This window comes from Diabrotica virgifera, chromosome 2, assembly GCF_917563875.1.
Source record: "Diabrotica virgifera virgifera chromosome 2, PGI_DIABVI_V3a".
NCBI classification, from domain to species: Eukaryota; Metazoa; Arthropoda; class Insecta; order Coleoptera; family Chrysomelidae; genus Diabrotica; species Diabrotica virgifera.
In genome coordinates this window covers 8164788-8186495 of record NC_065444.1, presented here as the reverse complement: position 1 = coordinate 8186495, position 21708 = coordinate 8164788, and the positions used below count along the sequence as shown (strand labels likewise).

The window sequence follows — 21708 nt, the reverse complement described above, 5'->3', positions numbered from 1 at the left end:
CAAATAAAAATAGACGTTTTGATTCAATTCGAGTCCCTTGCCATCCCCTGACACGTGTTTCTAGGTATACCCGTTATCAAATAGGCTTTGCAACAAGACTGATAAATAAAAAATGATAGCAGTATATATGGGCAAACTCTTTGATGCGTTAGTGGAATAATAGATTCCTAGCATTACCCAATGGCTTTGTTAAGTTTTGGGTATATAGTTTACTTTAATCTTTATCGACACCCACTTCCATTTTTCCTCGCTAGAGGTAGCTAAACGCATACGTTGGTACAATATTTAAATATATTTACCAACCACTCGGTGCATTTTGATTCAATTCAGTCTTCTTGCAAAGCCTCTTTGATAACGGGTAAACCTAGAAACACGTGTATGAGGATGGTAACTGACTCGAATTGAATCAAAACAAAACCGTCTATTTTTATTTTTATTTTAATTATATTAATATATATTTTTATTGTTTGTTAATATATTTTTCCTATCTTCTTCTGCACGTATATCAAAATTATCAGACGTTCGTGATCACCATTGCGAAGGCTATTCTATCTTCTGCAACATGGAATAATTGTCGTGCAATTAATAACTGAGGCCATTCACGAATATTTTTAACCCAGAAATTTGTTTCCTTCCTACACTTCTACGGTCCTTATGTTGCCTTTAAGGATCGATTGTAGTTTTCTATATCGATTCCCCCTCACTTATGACATGGGTTCGAGACAATATAAGATATTTCCGCTGTTCAAGTCTTTAACAATTCTATATCTTTATTGACCCTCTTTAGTACTTCCTCATTAGTTTTTCTTGCTGTCCAAGGTATCTTTGGCATCCATCTATGAATCCACATTGCAATGCTTCAATTATGTTCATGCTTGATACTTTTTAGTGTCCAAACTTCTACACCATACAAAGGTACAGACAAAATATAGCAATTAACAATTCATTGTCTTAGTTCTATAATACTTAGATGATTATTGCAAAGACATTATTTATCTCCTGCGCGTGTTGTTTTGCTTCGGAGTATGAGTAACGAGACATGTCCTTTTTTTGGTCAGACCATCGTAATGGAGATCTTCCTCTGTGTATTTAGCTTGCTACGTTGCCTTCAACTATCATTGATACCATGGATTGTATTCTTCTAGTTATATATCCAAAATATCTCATATTTTGGTTTACAATTGTGATGAGTCTAGTTTTTTTAAGTTCTTCTAGAAGTTCTAAAAAAAGGGGTTCTTCTTTTTTATGTGCCTATCCGTTACGAATATTGGCGATCATTATGACAATATTTGAAAAGTTGCACAGATGTTGTATTGAACCTTAAATATTTCCTATCTTGTTTCCAAATATATTTCCTTGCAGAATGGCTTGTAGGAGCGCATATTTTGTTTCATTTCATGTACCGTGTCCGAAGTATTGTAATTTTCAAGATTTGAGGGTGGTCAGTTCCTATTATACTTTCTCTTCATTCTTCTAAGGACTTCTTAGTAGAGGTTATGAGGGTAAGAAATAGGTTGTGGCTCTTGAAGAAGGTCCCATGCGGTTGAAGGTGAAGTTTTTCCAATGCGCGTACTTATCTCCTATTTGTTGTTCCGTTCCACATTCATTATGGTGCCGAGGTAGTTGTAGTGCATCACTCTTTCTACTGGGGTCTGGTTGATATAAAGTTGACCTGGTGTTATCTTTGTCCTGCGAATTATCATGAGCTTTGTTTTATTTTCGTTTATATTGAGCCTATATTTTTGACTCTAATACGTGATTTTGTTCAGAAGAACTTGTACGTCCTCTAGGTTGCCTGCAAATACTATGGTGGGTGATAAATCAAAGGATTATTGCTTATAAATTGTTTTTTTAACTTTTATTTTAACATATTCACAAGTGACGTAACTTCAATTTCAGGATCAGTTAACATAAAGCGTAAGAATTTTGCTGTAATAATCCAGCAAAAAATTACGGGAATATTATTCGATAGAAATGGGCCTGAGTATTTTATAAAAGATGTGATATCCAATGCAGAACAAATGGATAGCTGCCACACAGCCTTACTTATCAACAATACCTATCAAAATACAGTTGGACCTTCAGAATACTACACAACTGTGACAGTTTATTTCAATGACGCTCTTTTTATTGGAGAATATAATGCAGTAAATGAAAATAATGGAATTATTGTTGGAGTTGGAGTTTCAGATGATAACTTGAAATTATCAATGAGGTAATATTATAAATTTCTATAGACTGGTATATTTAATGACCTATTCATTAAGTACATGCCATTATTGTTACACTTGAGTCCACGAGTCTTTACCCGTACGTCATTAATACCTGGCGAGATAAAACACATTATTTTTATCTAGCATCATTCTCTTTCACGCATGAAACTAATGACAAACCAGTTACCGCCTGTTATTAAGTAAAAACACATGTTATTTTTATGAACGATCTAGATTCAGTACATTGAAAAGAGGTAGGTACAAAAAAAAAGACGATTGGGGATGTTTTCACTTATTTTAAGTACAATTTCACATATTTTAATTACAATTTTTCACACATTTTAAGTTTTGAATATAATGAGGGCATTATGTGGAACCTGGCGGGGAGCAAACCCCCATACACTCTCATTAATTTATAAAGGAATCGTAAGACTCCATTTGGATTATTCATGTGCAATATTAAAACCCTGTAGTAAGTCCACACTCTTAATATTAGATAAGATCCAGTTTAAAGCTTTACGAATCATCACGGGCTGTATGAGATCTACCCCCACTAATGCTTTGTTAGCATAAAGTGGAGAAATTTCATTAGATGCAAGAAGAAAAATACTTTGCGCTAAATTCTATCTGAAAACCCTAGCTGATCTGAAAAATCCACTGAACGACATCCTGTCAGAGTTGGGAACCAAAGTAAATTATAAAATAGGATTTTGGAAATCACAAGAGCAACCATATCTAATTGAAATCAAAAATAATTTTGACAAATATCTCACTAATCTATATAAAGAGAATATTAAATCCTGCTTTTAGATCGAACTGAAGTATCTCACGGGAACAATAATTCAGACAACTTTCTCGACACACAAAAAAATTGAAACGTATGGTCATCAGGAATTTCTTAACAAATTTTCAGCTACATATGGAAATTGTACATGGGTATTTATAGATAGTTCTTTAGATCCATAGTCAAGGTCAGTAGGTTTTGGGGTACACATACCCTCAATCAATTATAACTATGCATCCAGATTACACGAGTACACTCAAATATGCACTGCAGAAATTATTGCAATTACCAAGGCTGTATCTGTTTGTATTGAAAAAAATATAAAAGAAGCAATAATTTTTTCAGATGCTAAAAGTGCTATCCAAAAACTACATAACACCACCTGGGGGACTAACATTCATATTGTAAACCTAACTAAAAGACTCATTATTGAGTCAATGGAAGCATAGGCGTAACCAGGATGATCCTAAGGGGGGGTTACAACTACCTAAAAGGGGGGGGGGTTACAACTACTGGAAGGTCTCTGAGGGCTATGGTGTTAAGCGTATAGAGCTCAAAGTATATCCCAATGGGGGGGGGGTTTTGGGGGTTGTAACCCCTATTGGGTTGGTTACGCCTATGAATGGAAGCAGGATTTAATATAATCTTAGCTTGGATTCCGGGTCATACTGGAGTAAAGGGGAATACAGAAGCTGATAAATTGGCAAATATAGGCAAGACTTTAAACGTTCCTGCAGACATTAAAATAGATAAATTTGACTTTTTACCTTTTATTAAACAAAAAATTATAAATGAGGTTAAAGTTGAATGGACAAAACAGTTTAAAACTAAAGGGAAATGGTATCAACAATGTCAAAGTGATTTTTCTACAAACCCTTGGTTCCAAAAATTCACATTTGTGGATCGAGGGCTCTTGACATCTCTTATTAGGATGCGAACGGGTCATTGCCTCACACCAGACCATTTGTTTAAAATTAATTGTAGTGATACTCCATTTTGTGAATGCGGACAGATAGGAAGTATAACTCATATGTTACTTGAATGCCCAATTAACAAAACAAATCAATTTGACCTGTATCAGGAACTTGTTAAAATCCAACCCCCATTTCAATACAAAATCTCCTATTTAATATTAATGACCAAACCTTAAGAAAGATCAATCAATTTTTAACAATATTTTAAATTAAAATATAAAATAGTTATTTGATAATCATATTACAATGTATTTAACGAAGGGAATATTGAAAAATCCAGAATCCAGGCCCTTTGAAAAGAGGATTCGCTTCAAATTGTAGTCTAAATACGAGAACTGGCCAAGCACCTAAGAGGTGGAGGCCAAGAAACTAAAGGAGGAAGAAGAAGAAGTACAATTTCTGACGTTTTGGTTTGTTTACTTTTGTGGCTGTCAGTTTGTTGAATTTTTTGCTGTTATTTTGTCGAATTTTGCATTTTGAAGGTTTTATAGTATACAAACAGTTGTTTTCACCACTAATTTTATATTGGAGTTTGAAATTTGATGGTAAGTTTATGTTATTTTACGATTAATTTTGAAAACGTACAAAGCTAACCTCATTGACACATTTAAGGAATGCTTGTTTTTAATGTTCCGCCAAAGTGAATAAAATAACAAAAATAAAATGTGTTGTTAAATTTTTTTATAAATTGTTTATTTATTTATTCTTCTTCTTCATGTGCCATCTCCGCGACGGAGGTTGGCAATCATCATGGCTATTCTGATCTTAGATGCTGCTGCTCTGAATATGCCATTCCCTCAAGTTACGCAACCACGAGATTCGTCTCCTTCCTACACTACTCTTGCCCTGGATTTTCCCCTGTATAATCAACTGAAGTATGTTGTATCTCTCATTACGCATAACATGTCCCAGGTACTGCAGCTTTCGTGTCTTGATGGTTTTCAATATTTCCAGTCTTTTGTTGACTCTTCTCATGACTTCGTTGTTTGTTATATGCTCGGTCAATGATATCTTCAGGATTCTTCTATACACCCACAGATCAATTGCTTCCAACTTTTTAGTAGTCGATGCGTTAAGTGTCCATGCTTCTATCCCGTAAAGCAGAGTCGAGAAAATATAACACCTTGCCAGCCTAACTCTCAAGTCTAATTTCAGTTCTCTTGCACAAAGTACCTTTCTCATTTTATTGAAGTTTGTTCTTGCTTTCTCTATTCGAACTTTGATTTCTTTGGAGTAATCGTTTGTGTGATTAATTATTGTGCCAAGATAGTTGTAGTTTTCTACTTGTTCTAAAGTTTTACCTTTAATTGTCAGGCTTTCATCATTATTTTGGGTTTTTGATATCCTCATAAATTTAGTTTTCTTGATGTTTATGGATAATCCATATTCTTCTCCATACTCAACTATCTTGTTCATTAGCTGTTGAAGGTCTTTAAGGATGTCTGCTATTATGATAGTATCGTCCGCATATCTAATGTTGTTAATTGGCGTTCCATTTACCTTTATTCCTGCTGTTTCTCCCTCAAGAGCTCTTTTCATAATTTCTTCAGAGTATGCATTGAATAGTAGTGGTGATAATACACACCCCTGTCGCACTCCTCTTTTAATTTCGAACTCTTCTGATATGTGTTCGTTAATGCGTATGTGTGCTTGCTGTTTATAATATAGATTTGTTATAATTCAAAGGTCATTGTACTGTAATTGTTTTGCTTTGAGGACGTCCATTAGCTGTTTGTGGCGGACTTTATCGAAAGCCTTGCTGTAATTTATGAAACAGACGTACATATCCTGGTTCACGTTCAAGCATCTCTGGATTAGTACGTTGAATATAAAGAGAGCTTCACGGGTACATACGCCTCTACGGAATCCAAATTAGGTTTCTTCAATATCCATATCAAGTGTTTGGTAAATGCGTTTATGAATGATCTTTAAAAACATTTTAAGTGTGTGAGACATCAGGCTTATGGTGCGGTGGTCGGTGCATTCTCTAGCATTTTTCTTTTTTGGGAGACAAATAAATGTTGAGGTCAAACATTCATTGGGTATGTCACCCAACTGATAAATTTCATTAAAGAGCTTCAAGAGGAAATCTATGTACTTATTTTCTATTATTTTAAGGATATCGATAGGCAGTTGATCTGGCCCCAGGCTTTTTCCGTTACTGGTGTTTTTAGTGCATACAATATTTCTATCGAAAGCCTTGTTGTAATTTATGAAACAAACGTACATATCCTGGTTCACGTCCAAGCATCTCTGGATTAGTACGTTGAATATAAAGAGAGCTTCACGGGTACCTACGCCTCTACGGAATCCAAATTGGGTTTCTTCAATATCCATATCAAGTGTTTGGTAAACGCGTTTATGAATGATCTTTAAAAACATTTTAAGTGTGTGAGATATCAGGCTTATGGTGCGGTGGTCGGTGCATTCTCTAGCATTTTTCTTTTTTGGGAGACAAATAAATGTTGAGGTCAACCATTCGTTGGGTATGTCACCCGACTGATAAATTTCATTAAAGAGCTTTAAGAGGACATCTATGTACTTATTTTCTATTATTTTAAGGATATCGATAGGCAGTTGATCTGGCCCCGGGCTTTTTCCGTTACTGGTGTTTTTTAGTGCATACAATATTTCTTCCTTTGTAATTTCTACACTTGTTTCTCTGTTTTCGAAAGATATGTCTTGTAGGTTTCCTCTTTCGTCGTCGAAAAGCTCTTCCATATATTCTTTCCATCGTTTTAGCTTTTCGTCAGTCGTTATAATAGTGTTTCCATTTTTGTCTAAAAGAGTTGTGTTGTGGTTTCTTTTTTGCAGCCCGGCCATTTCTTTAACCTTTTTATGCAGGTTGAATAGATCGTATTTGTTCTGAAGATCTTCTATCTCTTTACATTTTTCCTCATAGTAAGTTTGTTTTGTCTCACTTATCTTTTTCTGATTTCGTTGTTAATTATTTTGTAATTGTGATTGTCTTTGTTTTTGGCTTGTCTTCGTTGGTCCATCATGTCGAGTATCTCGTCGGTCATCCAGTTGTCTCTCTTTCTTATCGGTTCTTTTAATATCTCTTCGCATGGTACAACTAGGCAATTTTTTAGTGTTTCCCATTGATGGTTTATCTCGTAGGTGTTAGTATCTAATTTATCAAGGTTTTCGTATATTTTCTGTTGAAGTTTGTTTTTTATATCAACTTCTTTCAATTTTCTAACATCTATATTTGGAGTTCTTTGGGGTTTTCTAATACGTTTAAGCTTAAGCGTGACATTAGTGATTAGTGGGTTATGGTACCTGATGTGACATCTGCTCCTGGATATGTTTTAACGGATTTGATGGTGTTACGATATCTCTCTTTAATCAGTATATAATCGATTTGGTTTCTTACCACTTTTTCCGGTTTATCTGCTGGTGAGCGCCATGTATATAACCGTCTCAAAGGTAATTTAAAGAACGTGTTTGTGATTATTAGATTTTGTTCTTGGCAGAATTGTATTAGACGATCACCTCTATCGTTACGTTCCCCTAGTCCTTGATCTCCCATTATTGTTCCAGCACTTCCCTTGCCGACTTTTGCATTAAAATCGCGCCCATAACTACCGTGATTTCCCTGCTCTTTGTCATTTTCAGTGCATCTTCAATTTGTTGGTAGAATGTTTCTACTTCATCTTCTGTTGCATCCGTCGTTGGTGCATATACTTGGATGATTCAATGATAATAAAATAATTTATTAGGCTACTTCAAATGTAGCTATAATTATGCACCAAAATTTTAAAGCAAAACTTAAATTTGACATTCTATTTATCTGATAACGTCAAATTTTATACTACTACCCGTGATCGGAGTAATACCTACTTTCTGTCACTTGCTGTTGCGTTTAGTACATTTCCGACTTATTTCGTATGCTTTAAATGATGACGCACTGGTAAAGACTCGTGGAGTCAACTGTATCAAATACGTGCATTCGTTATTTAACCCTACGGAGAAAATCTTATACAGTGATGCACATATTGTCGTTTTATATTTTAAACTTGCCATCACTTTGGTTCTCGACTACGTAAAGGCTTGCTTAGATGCTTAAAATTTAGATTGCAGAGTAATCAAACAGATGAGAGAAATCATTAACGACAACATGTGTTGGCTTACTTTTGAAGAAAAAAGCTCAATTTTTAGGCGGTCAACAAAAATAGTTAAAGGCTAAGGCCAAGAAATCCAAGAAGTAGAGCTTGTTCTCTACTTATTGGATTTCAAAATACACATAAGTGACCGAAAAGTAAAAATATTGCTCATTTAATTTTTAGTATGTCGTTTGAAAACTACAAAAACAATACAAATTGTGTATACTGGAAACACAAAGCTCTAGATTCTAAAACAGAGACAGGCTATTGGGAACCTATCAGTACATGTCCTTGCGAAAGTAAGAAAGGTACATATTTTGCTCTTTTAGAGAGCCAGAATGTAACCAATGACTTAGAGCAAGTATTTCATTCCAATGCTTCTATCGAAGAACAATTGCAGAAAGTGATCAATATAATGGATGTCCATAACCAGATTTTAGATCCTTTTGATGTTCATCTCATAGCAAGTATAATGGGTAAGTGTATGATTCTATAGTGGCTTCAAAAATTCAATTAAAGTCTTTTTAAGACAGGTTTTGAATTAGATTTGATATTTATAAAATTGTTGTCACCATCATCGTTATTATTATTATCATACGAATCATTGTCAATCTTACTTTACCATAGTCAACATCGTCATTACTATCAATACTCTCATCCCTCTGTTTCCGTCTACTATTTTTAATTTTGTGATATATATTGAAAATATGCATGTTGTACAGTGATTGTACATGCATTGTTAACCTGTACGCATCCACTGCTGGACATATGTCTCTCTCAGATATTCTGTTTTATGCGGTTGCAATTCAGTTACTGCTAACTCTCTTCGGGTCTTCACTCCACCTGGTTGGTGGGCGACCTCTGACTTGGCCTCCACTCTACAATACGTTTTATCCATGGGTTGTCTGATAATCTGCGACGTATTCTTCCGTTTGGAATTCGGTCTCTCAGATAATACCCAACATCAGGCGCTCCATAGCCCTTTGTATCACGCCAATCTTGTTCACAATATTTTTGTGAGTTGTTGGTTATTTCTTGGTTATGTCAAAGTAAGTACTTATACGATGCAGTCTGCTCAATATTCTTTCCATCAACAGCAATATTTCAATTTAGCACCAGACAAGTCATTATTTGCGTCTTGTTCGTGTTACTCTGTATTCTGACCTCCAAGGAAACGGAATACAAAGGACTAGGACAGTTCTAGCTATTTTCCCATGTAAAATCCCATAAGAAATCGCTAAGGTCCATTCTGCTCATTTTTGTCTCATTTTGCGCAAAGCTGGCTACAGGCTGACTCGACCTGAATATAGGCTGACTCGACGCCGACTCACCGCTGACTCGACTCAGCGTCGAGTCAGGTCGAGTCAGCGTCGAGTCAGGTCGGGTCAGCCTGTAGCCAGCTTTGCGCAAAATGAGACAAAAATGAGCAGAATGGACCTTAGCGATTTCTTATGGGATTTTACATGGGAAAATAGTTAGAACTGTCCTAGCCCTTTTACTAGCGGAATATAAGTTGTCCAACAGTATTATTGTATCATCCATACGATCGGCTGTCAGGTCGATGTCATGTGCGAGTTTCAAATGACTGAGCTTCTCACCATTTATGTCGATACAATACTCGTTCAGATCTATCTTCTTATAAGTATCTTCTAAATGCGTCTTAATAATAGCTTTGGAGAGACGGTGTCTCCCAGGCAACCAAATAACGTTTACACAACGTTGGAAAGGCGTCATAATTATCATCAAACCACGTCAGCTTATCAAGTTTTTTCGACGTATAAAGTCACGTGAATTCGTCCCACCACAATTGACGTCATTTTTATCACGTTTTAACAGACGTGATATCAATAACGTAGGTAGTTTTTATGTCGTTTTTTAGATTATTTTTCATTTTATGGTTTTAAAAATACACAACAATTATTCGTATGGGCATTGTTGGTACTGCAATTTTTCATTTAACTATTTTAAATTTAGATCATAGGCTGAAAGTAACTAATATAGAATTTTCACGTTTTACATATACAGCAGAACCTCGCAAATCCGAACCCCGCTAATCCGAACGTTCGGCAAATCCGAACCAACAGAACTAGAAAAAAATTGAAAAATTCACGACAAAAACTTGAAAACATGTTTATTATACAGAGTAAAACCAGAAAATTGAACAATGTAGGATTAATAGGACTTTGAAATTTAAAATTTCTTCAAAACGAATATGTACTTTATCCGTAGTGCTAGTGCTTATAAAGGTTAAATATTATAAACTTATTTCGGTTCCCTTGCAGTCAACTTAAGTCCAAAAATATTGTCCAGGCTCTTGCGAGAACGTTTTGCGACTCAAAAGCAACGACAACGAAAGCTTTAAATTATTAGTTTTCGGATAATCCGAACTTTTCGGAATCCGAACAGGCTGTCCCCCCAATTAGTTCGGATTTGCGGGGTTCTACTGTACTTACTGTGTCAAAACTGAAACAACATATTATAAACTAATAAATAATTTATTAACAAATTAATTTAATTAAACTCGATAACTCAGAATTAGTTCATTAACAGAAAATAAACACCAAAACAAAACAAATAACATAACCTCAAACAGTTTTCAAGAAGAACTATTGCATAGAACTAACTCACCTAAGAAAAACTAACAAAAATCTCTTAATTAACACGTTGCTTCAACTAAAAATCTAAATGAAAAGTCTAATTTTACCACACGAAGCATGTAAGCAATAAATGAAAAATTTCTTATGGAAATTGTCTGGAGTCTTAAGCATTAACTAAGTCTTTAAGCTCCTCCCAATTTTGTGACGTCAGACTTAGCTATCAAGTTAAAACGTATTTTTAAACGTATTTTAACGTCATTAATCTTACGTATTTAAATTCACCTAGAAAAGACGTTTCTACGACGTAATGTTCAAATACGTGTATATATTCAACAAAAAACTGACGTTCCCTCGACGTTATTGACGTCACTTGGTTGCCTGGGCTCCTTGTCTTACTCCTCGCTGTATACGGAATATATTTGTTTCATGATCTGATAGTCTTACGCCAGCTGTTGAATTTTGGTAGATATATTTGATCATGTTAGTGTAGCGATAGTCTATTTGGCATTCTGTCAACGCTTTTAACATTTTCTGCTGGCTTATGTTATCGAATGCTTTCTCGTAGTCCACGAATATCAGTACCAATGGTTTATTGTATTCAGTAGTTTTCTCTATCAGGGTCTTTATTACTAGTAAGTGGACGTTAGTGCTATATCCCGATCTAAATCCAGCTTGTTCTTTGGGATTATAGAAGTCTAACTTAGTCTCCACTCTTTTTTTTTGATAAGTCATAGATACATTTATTTGTATGTCTCTTATTATTTTTAGGCAAATTACTTAATGAATCAACAGTAACCACTCAACATATGGATTTCTCTTCAGAAATAATCAGCAAGTTAAGTGCAGTGAATATAAATGTTCTACAACAATCTCAAGAAAAATATGGAGCAACAGACAATATTCTCTATACAATTGACGAAACCACACAATTATGCAATGACACCTTTAGTTCAGCGATAATCTACAATAATTTTTTGCTAACAAAAATCAATGTCCAGAACTCTAACATTACTGGTGTGTTTTTAAACAATTGTTCTGAGAGTATTTGTAATATGACACCTTTATATCATAATCAAACGACAATAGAATTTGCCGAAGAAATTTCTTTTAGAACTGCTTTAGTTTTTAGCGAAGCATTGAGGACACAAATAGACGAAAATACAGATCCTGTAAATCTTATTGTAAGCGTTCATTTCAGCAGCCACCTATTTAGAGAACATCAGAGAAGAAGTTTAACTACTAGCAAAATATTGGGAATCATTTTGGAAGGTAAAATTTTACAAAATTTTATAAATAAACTAGCTGACCCGGCAGACTTCGTACTGCCTCAACAGATAAAAACAAACTTTTGTACACAATAAACTTAAAATAAACAAAGGGAATTCGTAATTAATAAACAAAAAATGCTCGATGTGAATGAGGTTTTATTATTATTTTTAATTAATTAGGTACTCATGATGTTTGAAGTAATAAAGTTTAGTTAGAAGTAACAATATAAAGTTTGTAGTGCAACAGTTACAATCTTAAATTTGTTTATTTTATAATGAATATAACAGATTTATTTTATCTACATTCAAAACAACCCTGATTGGGTTCGGTGTTGATTAAATAAAATAAAATTAAATACCATTAAATAAAATGAAATACAAATAAATAAAGCTAAAATAAATTAAATAAAAATAATAAATAAGTTAAAAAATAATAAAATTTAATAAAATAAAAAAATAAATGGAATTAAAAAATGAAATAAAATAAAATAAACGAAAATAAATAAAATACTTAAATTAAAGAAAATTAAACAAAATTAATTAAAATTAAATAAAGTTTCATAATTTGCTGCTTGTTCTTTTCGTGTGCTCAGAATTTTTTTCCTGCTTACGGTTCGTCAAAAAAGTTCCGTTGAGAGATATTTTTTGAAAATTTCGCAAAATTAAAAAATTCATATTTTGCCCAATTTGAGTCCCAAAGTTAAACTGTTCCACTTTTCTTCTATGAAATTTGTCGCTCGTTCTTCTTCTGTCCTCAGAATATTTCTACGGCTTGAGATATTGTATTTCGGACACCGATTGCGCTAGAGAAAAATTTTTAGAACGGTTCTGCTCGGGATTCAGCAAGGAGTCTACCTACTTAATTTCGTATTTTTCACGTCATTAATATGAGAGTTATGGCGTCAACAGCTCTTTTGTGAAGTACGGGTATGAAAAATAGATAACAACATATTCTCAGTCCTGCCGAATATAGGCGTAAAATTTCATAAAAATCGGTCAAACCGTTTCGGAGGAGTATAGCAACAAATACTGTGAAAAGAGAATTCCATACATATAGATGTAAAAATTTTGGTGGCTACTAAAATGACTATATAAAACCGTATAAACCTTCCTTGAACTTCTACAAATAATTCAACATTAAAATTAGCCAAATCGGTCCAGCCATTCTCGAGTTTTAGCGAGACACACGAACAGCAATTGATTGCGAACAGCTAATATAAGATAAAAAAGCGTGGCACTTGGAGAGTACCAACAGAAGTGAATACTTTTTATAGCGGTTTATTACTGTATATAGGTTAATGAAATTTTATGTCTGTTTATTACTGAATTGTTAATATTTGTTATAAAAGCACTACACATTTAAGTTATTCAAAATTTAAATTCAATTTCTTTTAAAGATCTTGAAAAACACGCATGTGACTGTGTTAACTACTTCACGTAGTGTGTATTCGCATTCGATTATATTCGATTCCATTCGATTATATTCGATTATATTTGATTCAATTCGATTCTTTACGATTCTGTTCGATCTGATTCGATTCGAATCGTTTCGATTGAATTGGATTTGATTCGACTTTATTCGATTGGATTCGATTCGATTCAATTCCCTTCGATTCGATCCACAAATGGAATGAATATATGTAATTCCTATGTTCAATACTACGGTTGATTTGACCTATGTAAAATTGGTGTATTACAATAACATATATGTGAAGTGTCAAATTGTCTTTTATAAATTATTACAATATTTACTTGTTTTTTTATAGGTTTATATGAAGAACTTGCAGGTCCGATTTTTCTTATACATAATAAAGATAATGTAGAAGAAACTGCAAATAGTAGTTGTGCATATTGGAAGTACCAGGTAAGAGTTTCTGATAAAACAAATAAATATTCACCTAATTGTTATTGCAATTAATATTTAGGTAATTTTAAACTCTGCTTCTCCAATTAAACTTCAATCTATGCCACAATATCTCTCATCACATCTGAATAACATCGATCTTTCAGTCACAACCCCAATATTAATATCTCCTAAACCTCCCTGGAATAAATTGATAGCAAATTTTAATCTCACGTTAACTAATTATGATAAACATCAAACAAATCCACAAATTCTAAGGCATACCTTTAACGAATTAATTGCTAACAAAAGATTCGACGAAATTCTATACACAGATGCTTCTAAGAGCTCAATAGCTCTTGGATGTGCGGTAACCTCAAACACAGATCTAATCAAATCTTGCAATCTCCCGCTCTTTTGTTGCATACATACAGCCGAATTATTCCCTATCCTCCAAGCCGCAAACTCGCTATCTCCAGGATGTAAAAAAGTAGCAATATGTACCGACCCCTTAGCGTCTATCTATTCTCTAAAAAGTATGTATACGGTACATCCGTTGGTCCAAGCTATCAAAAACTCTATCGATAGTATAATCTCACTGGGAGTATCCCTAACCATGATCTGGATTCCGTCTCATGTGGTAATCCCTGGTAACGAACTCGCCGAAAACTTTGCTAAACAAGTCTCTTCTTCTAATAAGAAAACTGAAAACATACAATTACATACAGATCTACAGTCGTTTTTTTAAAATACTATCCTAATGTCTTGGCAAGATCACTGGAATAAAATCCCTTGCAAGCTTCGTGATATCCATTCATCTATAAAGAAACTTGAGTTTCCTTCCATGACACGGAAAAACAAAATTTTAATTCGACGACTTAGAATAGGCCATACAAGGTTGACACATAAACATTTGATGACTTCCCAAGATCCACCTACATGTACACACTGTGATAGCACTCTATCTGTTAAACATGTACTCATAGACTGTCCCTATTTCTACAATAACAGAAAAAAGCATCATTTTAATCGTAACCTACAAAATATTCTCAGCTTGCCAGATCAATTTCATTACATTATTGACTACCTTTATGACACCAGGCTCTACCACGAAATCTAGAAGAAGACATATAGTTTAAAATTTTGATTTGACATTAATTGTACCAATATTTATGTAATTTAAATGTTTTTCTATCTATTGTAATGTAATTGTATTGTGATGTAATTTTTTTTATTGTAATGTAATGTAATAAAATTGTACCTGTGTCAGTGACCTACGTTGTCGAGACACGTAAAGCTAAAATAAAAAAAAAGATAAAAAAAATTATTTAGGTCAAAGAATCACGAATAATGCACAAATTAAAGCAATTAGGTATAGCGAATGCTTAAGAAATATTAAAATACAGCGAAAATCTTTACTAACTCAGAAAATACTCATTCCAAGGCTTGACCAACCCTGTACACTAAAATTAAATATTTCGATATGTTAATAACTCTGGTACAATATAATATAATACAATTATATAATATAATATAATATTATATAATATAATTACGATAGTAACTACAAGAAATTAATAAAAAATGCCTAGTTACATTTTAAACTACAGTCTATAATATAGATTAGAAAAAGAGAACATCAAGGAGAGTTCAAAAATGGAAACATATATAGTGTATCCCATTAAAAATAAGAAAAGTTTGCTCCACCCTCTTAATGTGGGCGGCCCTGTACATTGGAAAATATTTTTAAAGTAGGGACCTATCTACACCCCAATTTTCATTACTTGCAAAATTACCCATAAACTTGCATTTAATTGTCATTGTGATGCTCGTATGCTATACGGCACTTGCCGCTTCGCTCATAGTCGCTTCCCAATTCTCGTTGCTTAATGTACTATTGTTTTACAGATTCCTGAACTTAAAGGATATTGGAAAGATGACACCATTCCTAATGCAACAGAAGAAGGCTACATCATATGTGAATACAGCCATTTGACTCACTTTGTCCTCCTTCTAGCCGGTTCCAGCGACATCATAAACGATCTCAACACAAGTCACATTCTAGATATGATCACCAATGTCAACAGCGTCCTTTCCTTACTCGGGCTCTTCGGTATATTACTAACAGCCGTTCTCTTCGACAGATGGAGAAACAACATCGGAAACCAAATACTGATCAACTTCACCTTAGCTGTTTCTATAAAAAATGTTATGCTGTATATAAGCGAAGGGATATCTAACGAAAACAAAACTAGTATGGGTTGTACGATTACTGGAGGCATTTTGCATTACTCAATACTTTCTGAGTTCTGTTGGATGCTGATCATTGCTATCCTCCAATTCAAAAGGTTTGTTGAAGTTCTTGGTGGTCCTCTAAAATACGTATTGCTAAAAGCATGTATTTGCGGATGGGTATTCCCCGCTCTTCCAGTTTTTCTAATTTTTATCATAGATATGAACAACTACAACAAGAGTAGTGTTGGTTTGTGTTATCCCACCAAACTGGGACTCTATTTAGGAGTATGGCTTCCTCTGATTGTCATAATCAGTATCAACTTCGTTATTTTTATTTTCATTCTTTACAATGTTTTCCACAAGAAAACTGAATATAGAGATCAGGTGAACCATGAAATTTTGTTCCAGTGGAGACTTGCTATTTTGCTGTTTTCGATGTTAGGTTTGACATGGCTGTTTGGGTTTGCAGCTCTTATTTTCAATACTCCAGTATTCGCTGTTGTATTTTGTTTTATGGCTACACTGCAGGGATTTATTATGTTCTTATTCTTTATCGTGTTTAATAAGAGTACCAGATATTTGTATGTTCAAGGGTTCAACTGGTGGATGTATTCCAAAGGTTATAAAGACAGACTAAATTAATATGTTATCATTATGTTATAATATACAGATTCTGCTAGATGTGACTATAAAACAACAAGATTTATACTGCTACAAAAGTAGTTTAGGGTGATTCCATATCTTTAAAATGTAGTACCTCTCAGTCCCGTGAAGTTACTACTATTAGTCCAGGAGAGATATGTTTCGAATTGGACAATTTGGACTAAGAAATCGAAAATTTTTGCATTTTGCGCCCATATTTTCGCTTATAACTCGGGGAATTTGCTCCAACAAAAGAATTATGGAAATTAATACACTCACCGGCACAAAATTCCGCCACCCAAAATGTTTGATTAAGTTTGATAATTTATAACTTTATAAATGAAGAATGAAGTAAAAGACAGACGTACTCTCAATCATTTAATTGTGTACTTCCGACGACCGGTTTCGCTCTCTATAGGTTGCAGAGCATCATCAGGTTAACGGTTACAAGTCACTAAATGCTACAAATAAAAACCAGAGTTAGAACAATGTCTGGTTATAAAAGATGCTAAAGATCCATAAGATCAAGCCAATGTTGAACAACATACACAAAAATTGTAAAAACAGCAGACAAATACATATGCATGTAAAAACGGGGGCGGTAACAAACGTCCCCAAGCTTACAAACACATGCAGATGTATACTGTCAACAATCATGCAATTATAACGTGTCTTACTTACATTCGGATACAAGGAGCTATAACCTCAGTATTCCTTAGCATGATGTTTCTGCTTAAGGCTATGGGTACATAATTCGCAAATATTTTACGTGTATCCCCTACTTTTTCTGTCTTTACACGGCAAATTACGTGTAGTAAAATTCACACTGGTATGGATATGTAAACATTACTGGAATGTCATTCTACTTGAAAATGTCATCATTAATTTAAAGAGATGGGTTTTGAATGTTTTTGGATAACTGTTATTTTTATAATTGGAAATTATTAATTCAGTTAATAAATGTGATAATTTTTTCACTAACTATGTATTCAGTGATTGTAATAATTTATTTGTACAACAAAGACTAATACTCAATCGAGAAAAGAAGAAAAGTGTTAAAGTGATTTTTTAATAATATATTGTTATTGAACGCTTACAATTTTGAACATCTCTAACAACAAAATACTTGGATCACAGAATACAGGGTGCGCCAAACCTCTGGTCTTCTTTGATTACGGCTAAACTATGAGATATACAAAAAAATGTTTATAACAAAACTAATGTGTATCAAAGAGGTCTATAATTTAAAATTATTTTCAATTATACAGGGTGAGTCAGAACGACGGTATGAACCAAAGTTGTATTTTTTTAAATGGAACACCCTGTATATTAAATCATTTTTGAATATATTATTTAAAAATATGAAAAATTTGTATAAGGTCTTATAGGCCTAAAGTTAATAATTTTCAAAATATTTACATTTTTATTGAGAAAAATGGTAATATTTATAGGGTTGTGGATTATGTTTCCAAGGAAATAAAAATTTAGGTGATAGGTCAAAGTTTTTAAAATATAGTGTTATTTTTAAATAATTTAATATTTTTTACTTTTAGCCATAAAATATACAGTGTGATCACTATTTGCAAATACAAAATTTTCTCATTTTTTTTAAATTTGACACCCTATATATTAGTTTTGCGTTTTGTAGTAAATATTACAACCTTTCTTTTGGTATAAGGTTGTATGTACCTAGCATGTTTCGTTTTGTAGATATTTTTAAAAAACTATAGATTTTACGTGTTTGCGGATTTTTTATTTAAAATTTTTTTTGCAAAAAAAATAATTATAATCTGGTTTTAGAAACATACACTAAAATATAAAACATGAAAATAAAAACGTAATTAAAGATTAAAATAAATCGTATGCTAGTACAACTCAATTGAATTTAATAACTTTAAATTATTTTACAAAAAATATTTTACCATATTAATGAATGCATAAATTAGTTACTAAATTAAATAAACAACCAAATTTTAAATCAACCGTAGTAATTTTTCTACTACAGCAACTTTCCTGTACCAAATTAATTGTTAGTTAAATTGTATTTAGTTAAACTTTTAATTTACCTTTTAAATTTACTTACATACATCTTGAGAATATAAAAATTATTATAAAGTATGCTTTGAAACAAATGAATGTTAAATGTATCATCCAAATTATTTATTAATATAAATAGTATTTACTGGTGTCACAAAAACTGGTAATACTTTTGTAGTTGAAATTTTTGTAACAATTTTTTATATTTTAAATTTTAATTTTTTAACCGAAAAATTTTTGGATATGACATTTGTTTTGGGCGAAACCATTAGAAATTATTACCAGCTTTTGTGACACGAGTAGGTACATAGATACTATTTACTTCTTAATATACTTCCATAACGTTCATTTGTTTCAAAGCATACTTTATACGTTCTCAAGATGTAGGTAAATTAAAAAGTTATTAACTGATCTTACTCGTAAATACAATATAACTAACAATTAATTTGGTACAGGAAAGTTGCTGCGGTAGAAGAATTACTACGATTGATTTAAAATTTGGTTGTTTATTTAATTTAGTAACTAATTTATGTATTCATTAATAAGATAAAATATTTTTTGTAAAATAATTTAAAGTTATTAAATTCAATTGAATTGTACGATTTATTTTAATCTTTAATTACGTTTTTATTTTCATATTTTATATTTTAGTGTATGTTTCTAAAACCAGATTATAATTATTTTTTTTGCAAAAAATTTTTTAAATAAAAAATCCGTAAAAACGTAAAATCTATAGTTTTTTTAAAATATCTACAAAACGAAACATGCTAGGTACATACAACCTTATACCAAAAGAAAGGTTGTAATATTTACTATCAAACGCAAAACTAATATACAGGGTGTCCCATTTAAAAAAAATGAGAAAATTTTGTATTTGCAAATAGTGATCACACTGTATATTTTATGGCTAAAAGTAAAAAATATTAAATTATTTAAAAATAACACTATATTTTAAAAACTTTGACCTATCACCTAAATTTTTATTTCCTTGGAAACATAATCCACAACCCTATAAATATTACCATTTTTCTCAATAAAAATGTAAATATTTTGAAAATTATTAACTTTAGGCCTATAAGACCTTATACAAATTTTTCATATTTTTAAATAATATATTCAAAAATGATTTAATATACAGGTTGTTCCATTTAAAAAAATATAACTTTGGTTCATACCGTCGTTCTGACTCACCCTGTATTATTGAAAATAATTTTAAATTATAGACCTCTTTGATACACATTAGTTTTGTTATAAACATTTTTTTGTATATCTCATAGTTTAGCCGTAATCAAAGAAGACCAGAGGTTTGGCGCACCCTGTATATTATCCTGATGTATTCTCTGCTTGGATCTTCCACAAATAATACACAATAAATAACTTTTTATTAAGTTCACGTCTTAAATCCATTATTTATCAAATACACTATATTTCAATAATATTTAATCAATAACTCAACATATTCCCGATGCAATGTCAAATATTTAAAATTGTCACTGATTGTCAGTGTCTGACTGACAATATATGCTGACAATATTATATTCGGCTGAGTGCGTTGTAAGACAAAGATAGATTTGGAAAATATTACCACGGCATTTTGTTTATTTTTTTCGAATCCTGAAAAAACCAATAAATATTTTTGAAAAATTTAAACGCAGAATGAAAGAATAAATTATTACCGAGGGCCGAAAGTCCCTTAGAATAAATAAAAAGTTTATGTTGAATGATATATTTGAAATTAAAAATCACACTAAATTTTCTCTTAGTTTTTCACCCCTGTAACTTATTAAAATAAACATTATAGAAGTTCTCAGGGACTTTCGGCCCTCGCTAATAACGTGATCTTTCATTCTGCGTTTAAATTTTTCAAAAATACTTATTAGTTTTCTCAGGATTCGAAAAAAATGAATCCCCATTTGAATAGCATTGCAGCCGAAAATACGTAATGATCCTCTTAAGTTATGCTAACGGGATATGGTGGAATAGACGGAGAATGTTACAAAGGTAAACAAGTTTATGGGATTTGGGATTTCTTGAGGGTGAAGAGATAGTTGTTGAGAGACAACCAACAAATCTGTGTCTATTATTGTGTTTGTGAAGTAAAATAGTGAATGTCATATATACAATAATTTTTTAAAATGTTTACTATTTACAAAAAGTTTTTGATGGTTTTATTGGTTTTAATGATTTATATTTCTACTTATTAAAGAATTTGTTTTTATTATTTTATTTATATTTATTAACAGACTTCACTAACACACACATTAATAAATAGAAGTCTGTTAATAAATATAAATAAAATAATAAAAACAAATTCTTTAATAAGTAGAAATATAAATCTTTAAAACCAATAAAACCATCAAAAACTTTTTGTAAATAGTAAACATTTAAAAAAAATTGTATATATGACATTCACTATTTTACTACACAAACACAATAATAGACACAGATTTGTTGGTTGTCTCTCAACAACTATCTTTTCACCCTCAAGAAATCCCAAATCCCATATACTTGTTTACCTTTGTAACATTCTCCGTCTATTCCACCATATCCCGTTAGCATAACTTAAGCAGAAACATCATGTTAAGGAATACTGAGGTTATAGCTCCTTGTATCCGAATGTAAGTACGACACGTTATAATTGCATGATTGTTGACAGTATATATCTGCATGTGTTTGTAAGCTTGGGGACGTTTGTTACCGCCCCCGCTTTTATATGCATATGTATTTGTCTGCTGTTTTTACTATTTTTATGTATGTTGTTCAACATTGGCTTGATCTTATAGATTTTTAGCATCTTTTATAACCAGACATTTTTCTAACTCTGGTTTTTATTTGTAGCATTTAGTGACTTGTAACCGTTGACCTGATGATGCTCTGCAACCTATAGCGAGCGAAACCGGTCGTCGGAAGTACACAATTAAATGATTGAGAGTACGTCTGTCTTTTATTTCATTTAAAATGAACTTTCACATGCAACCCATTCAACATTATAACTTTATATTTGTACTC

General features: G+C 32.3%; 1 protein-coding gene and 1 long non-coding RNA gene across 2 annotated transcripts in view; both read left to right on the top strand.

Moving 5' to 3' along the window:
- LOC126879422 (uncharacterized) overlaps window positions 1-17159 on the top strand; it is a 59298-nt gene extending 42139 nt beyond the window's left edge. Inside the window, exons 7-11 of the mRNA XM_050642432.1 lie at window positions 1900-2215; window positions 8261-8553; window positions 11443-11943; window positions 13709-13806; window positions 15694-17159. Coding sequence (XP_050498389.1) covers window positions 1900-2215; window positions 8261-8553; window positions 11443-11943; window positions 13709-13806; window positions 15694-16662 — 2177 coding nt within the window. The 3' untranslated portion in view covers window positions 16663-17159. The remainder of the gene's footprint in view (window positions 1-1899; window positions 2216-8260; window positions 8554-11442; window positions 11944-13708; window positions 13807-15693) is intronic.
- Window positions 5853-6629, top strand: LOC126879435 (uncharacterized). The gene is made up of 2 exons (XR_007696059.1): window positions 5853-5997; window positions 6442-6629. It is a non-coding gene; the product is annotated as an uncharacterized LOC126879435 (long non-coding RNA).
- Window positions 17160-21708: the final 4549 nt, after the last annotated feature.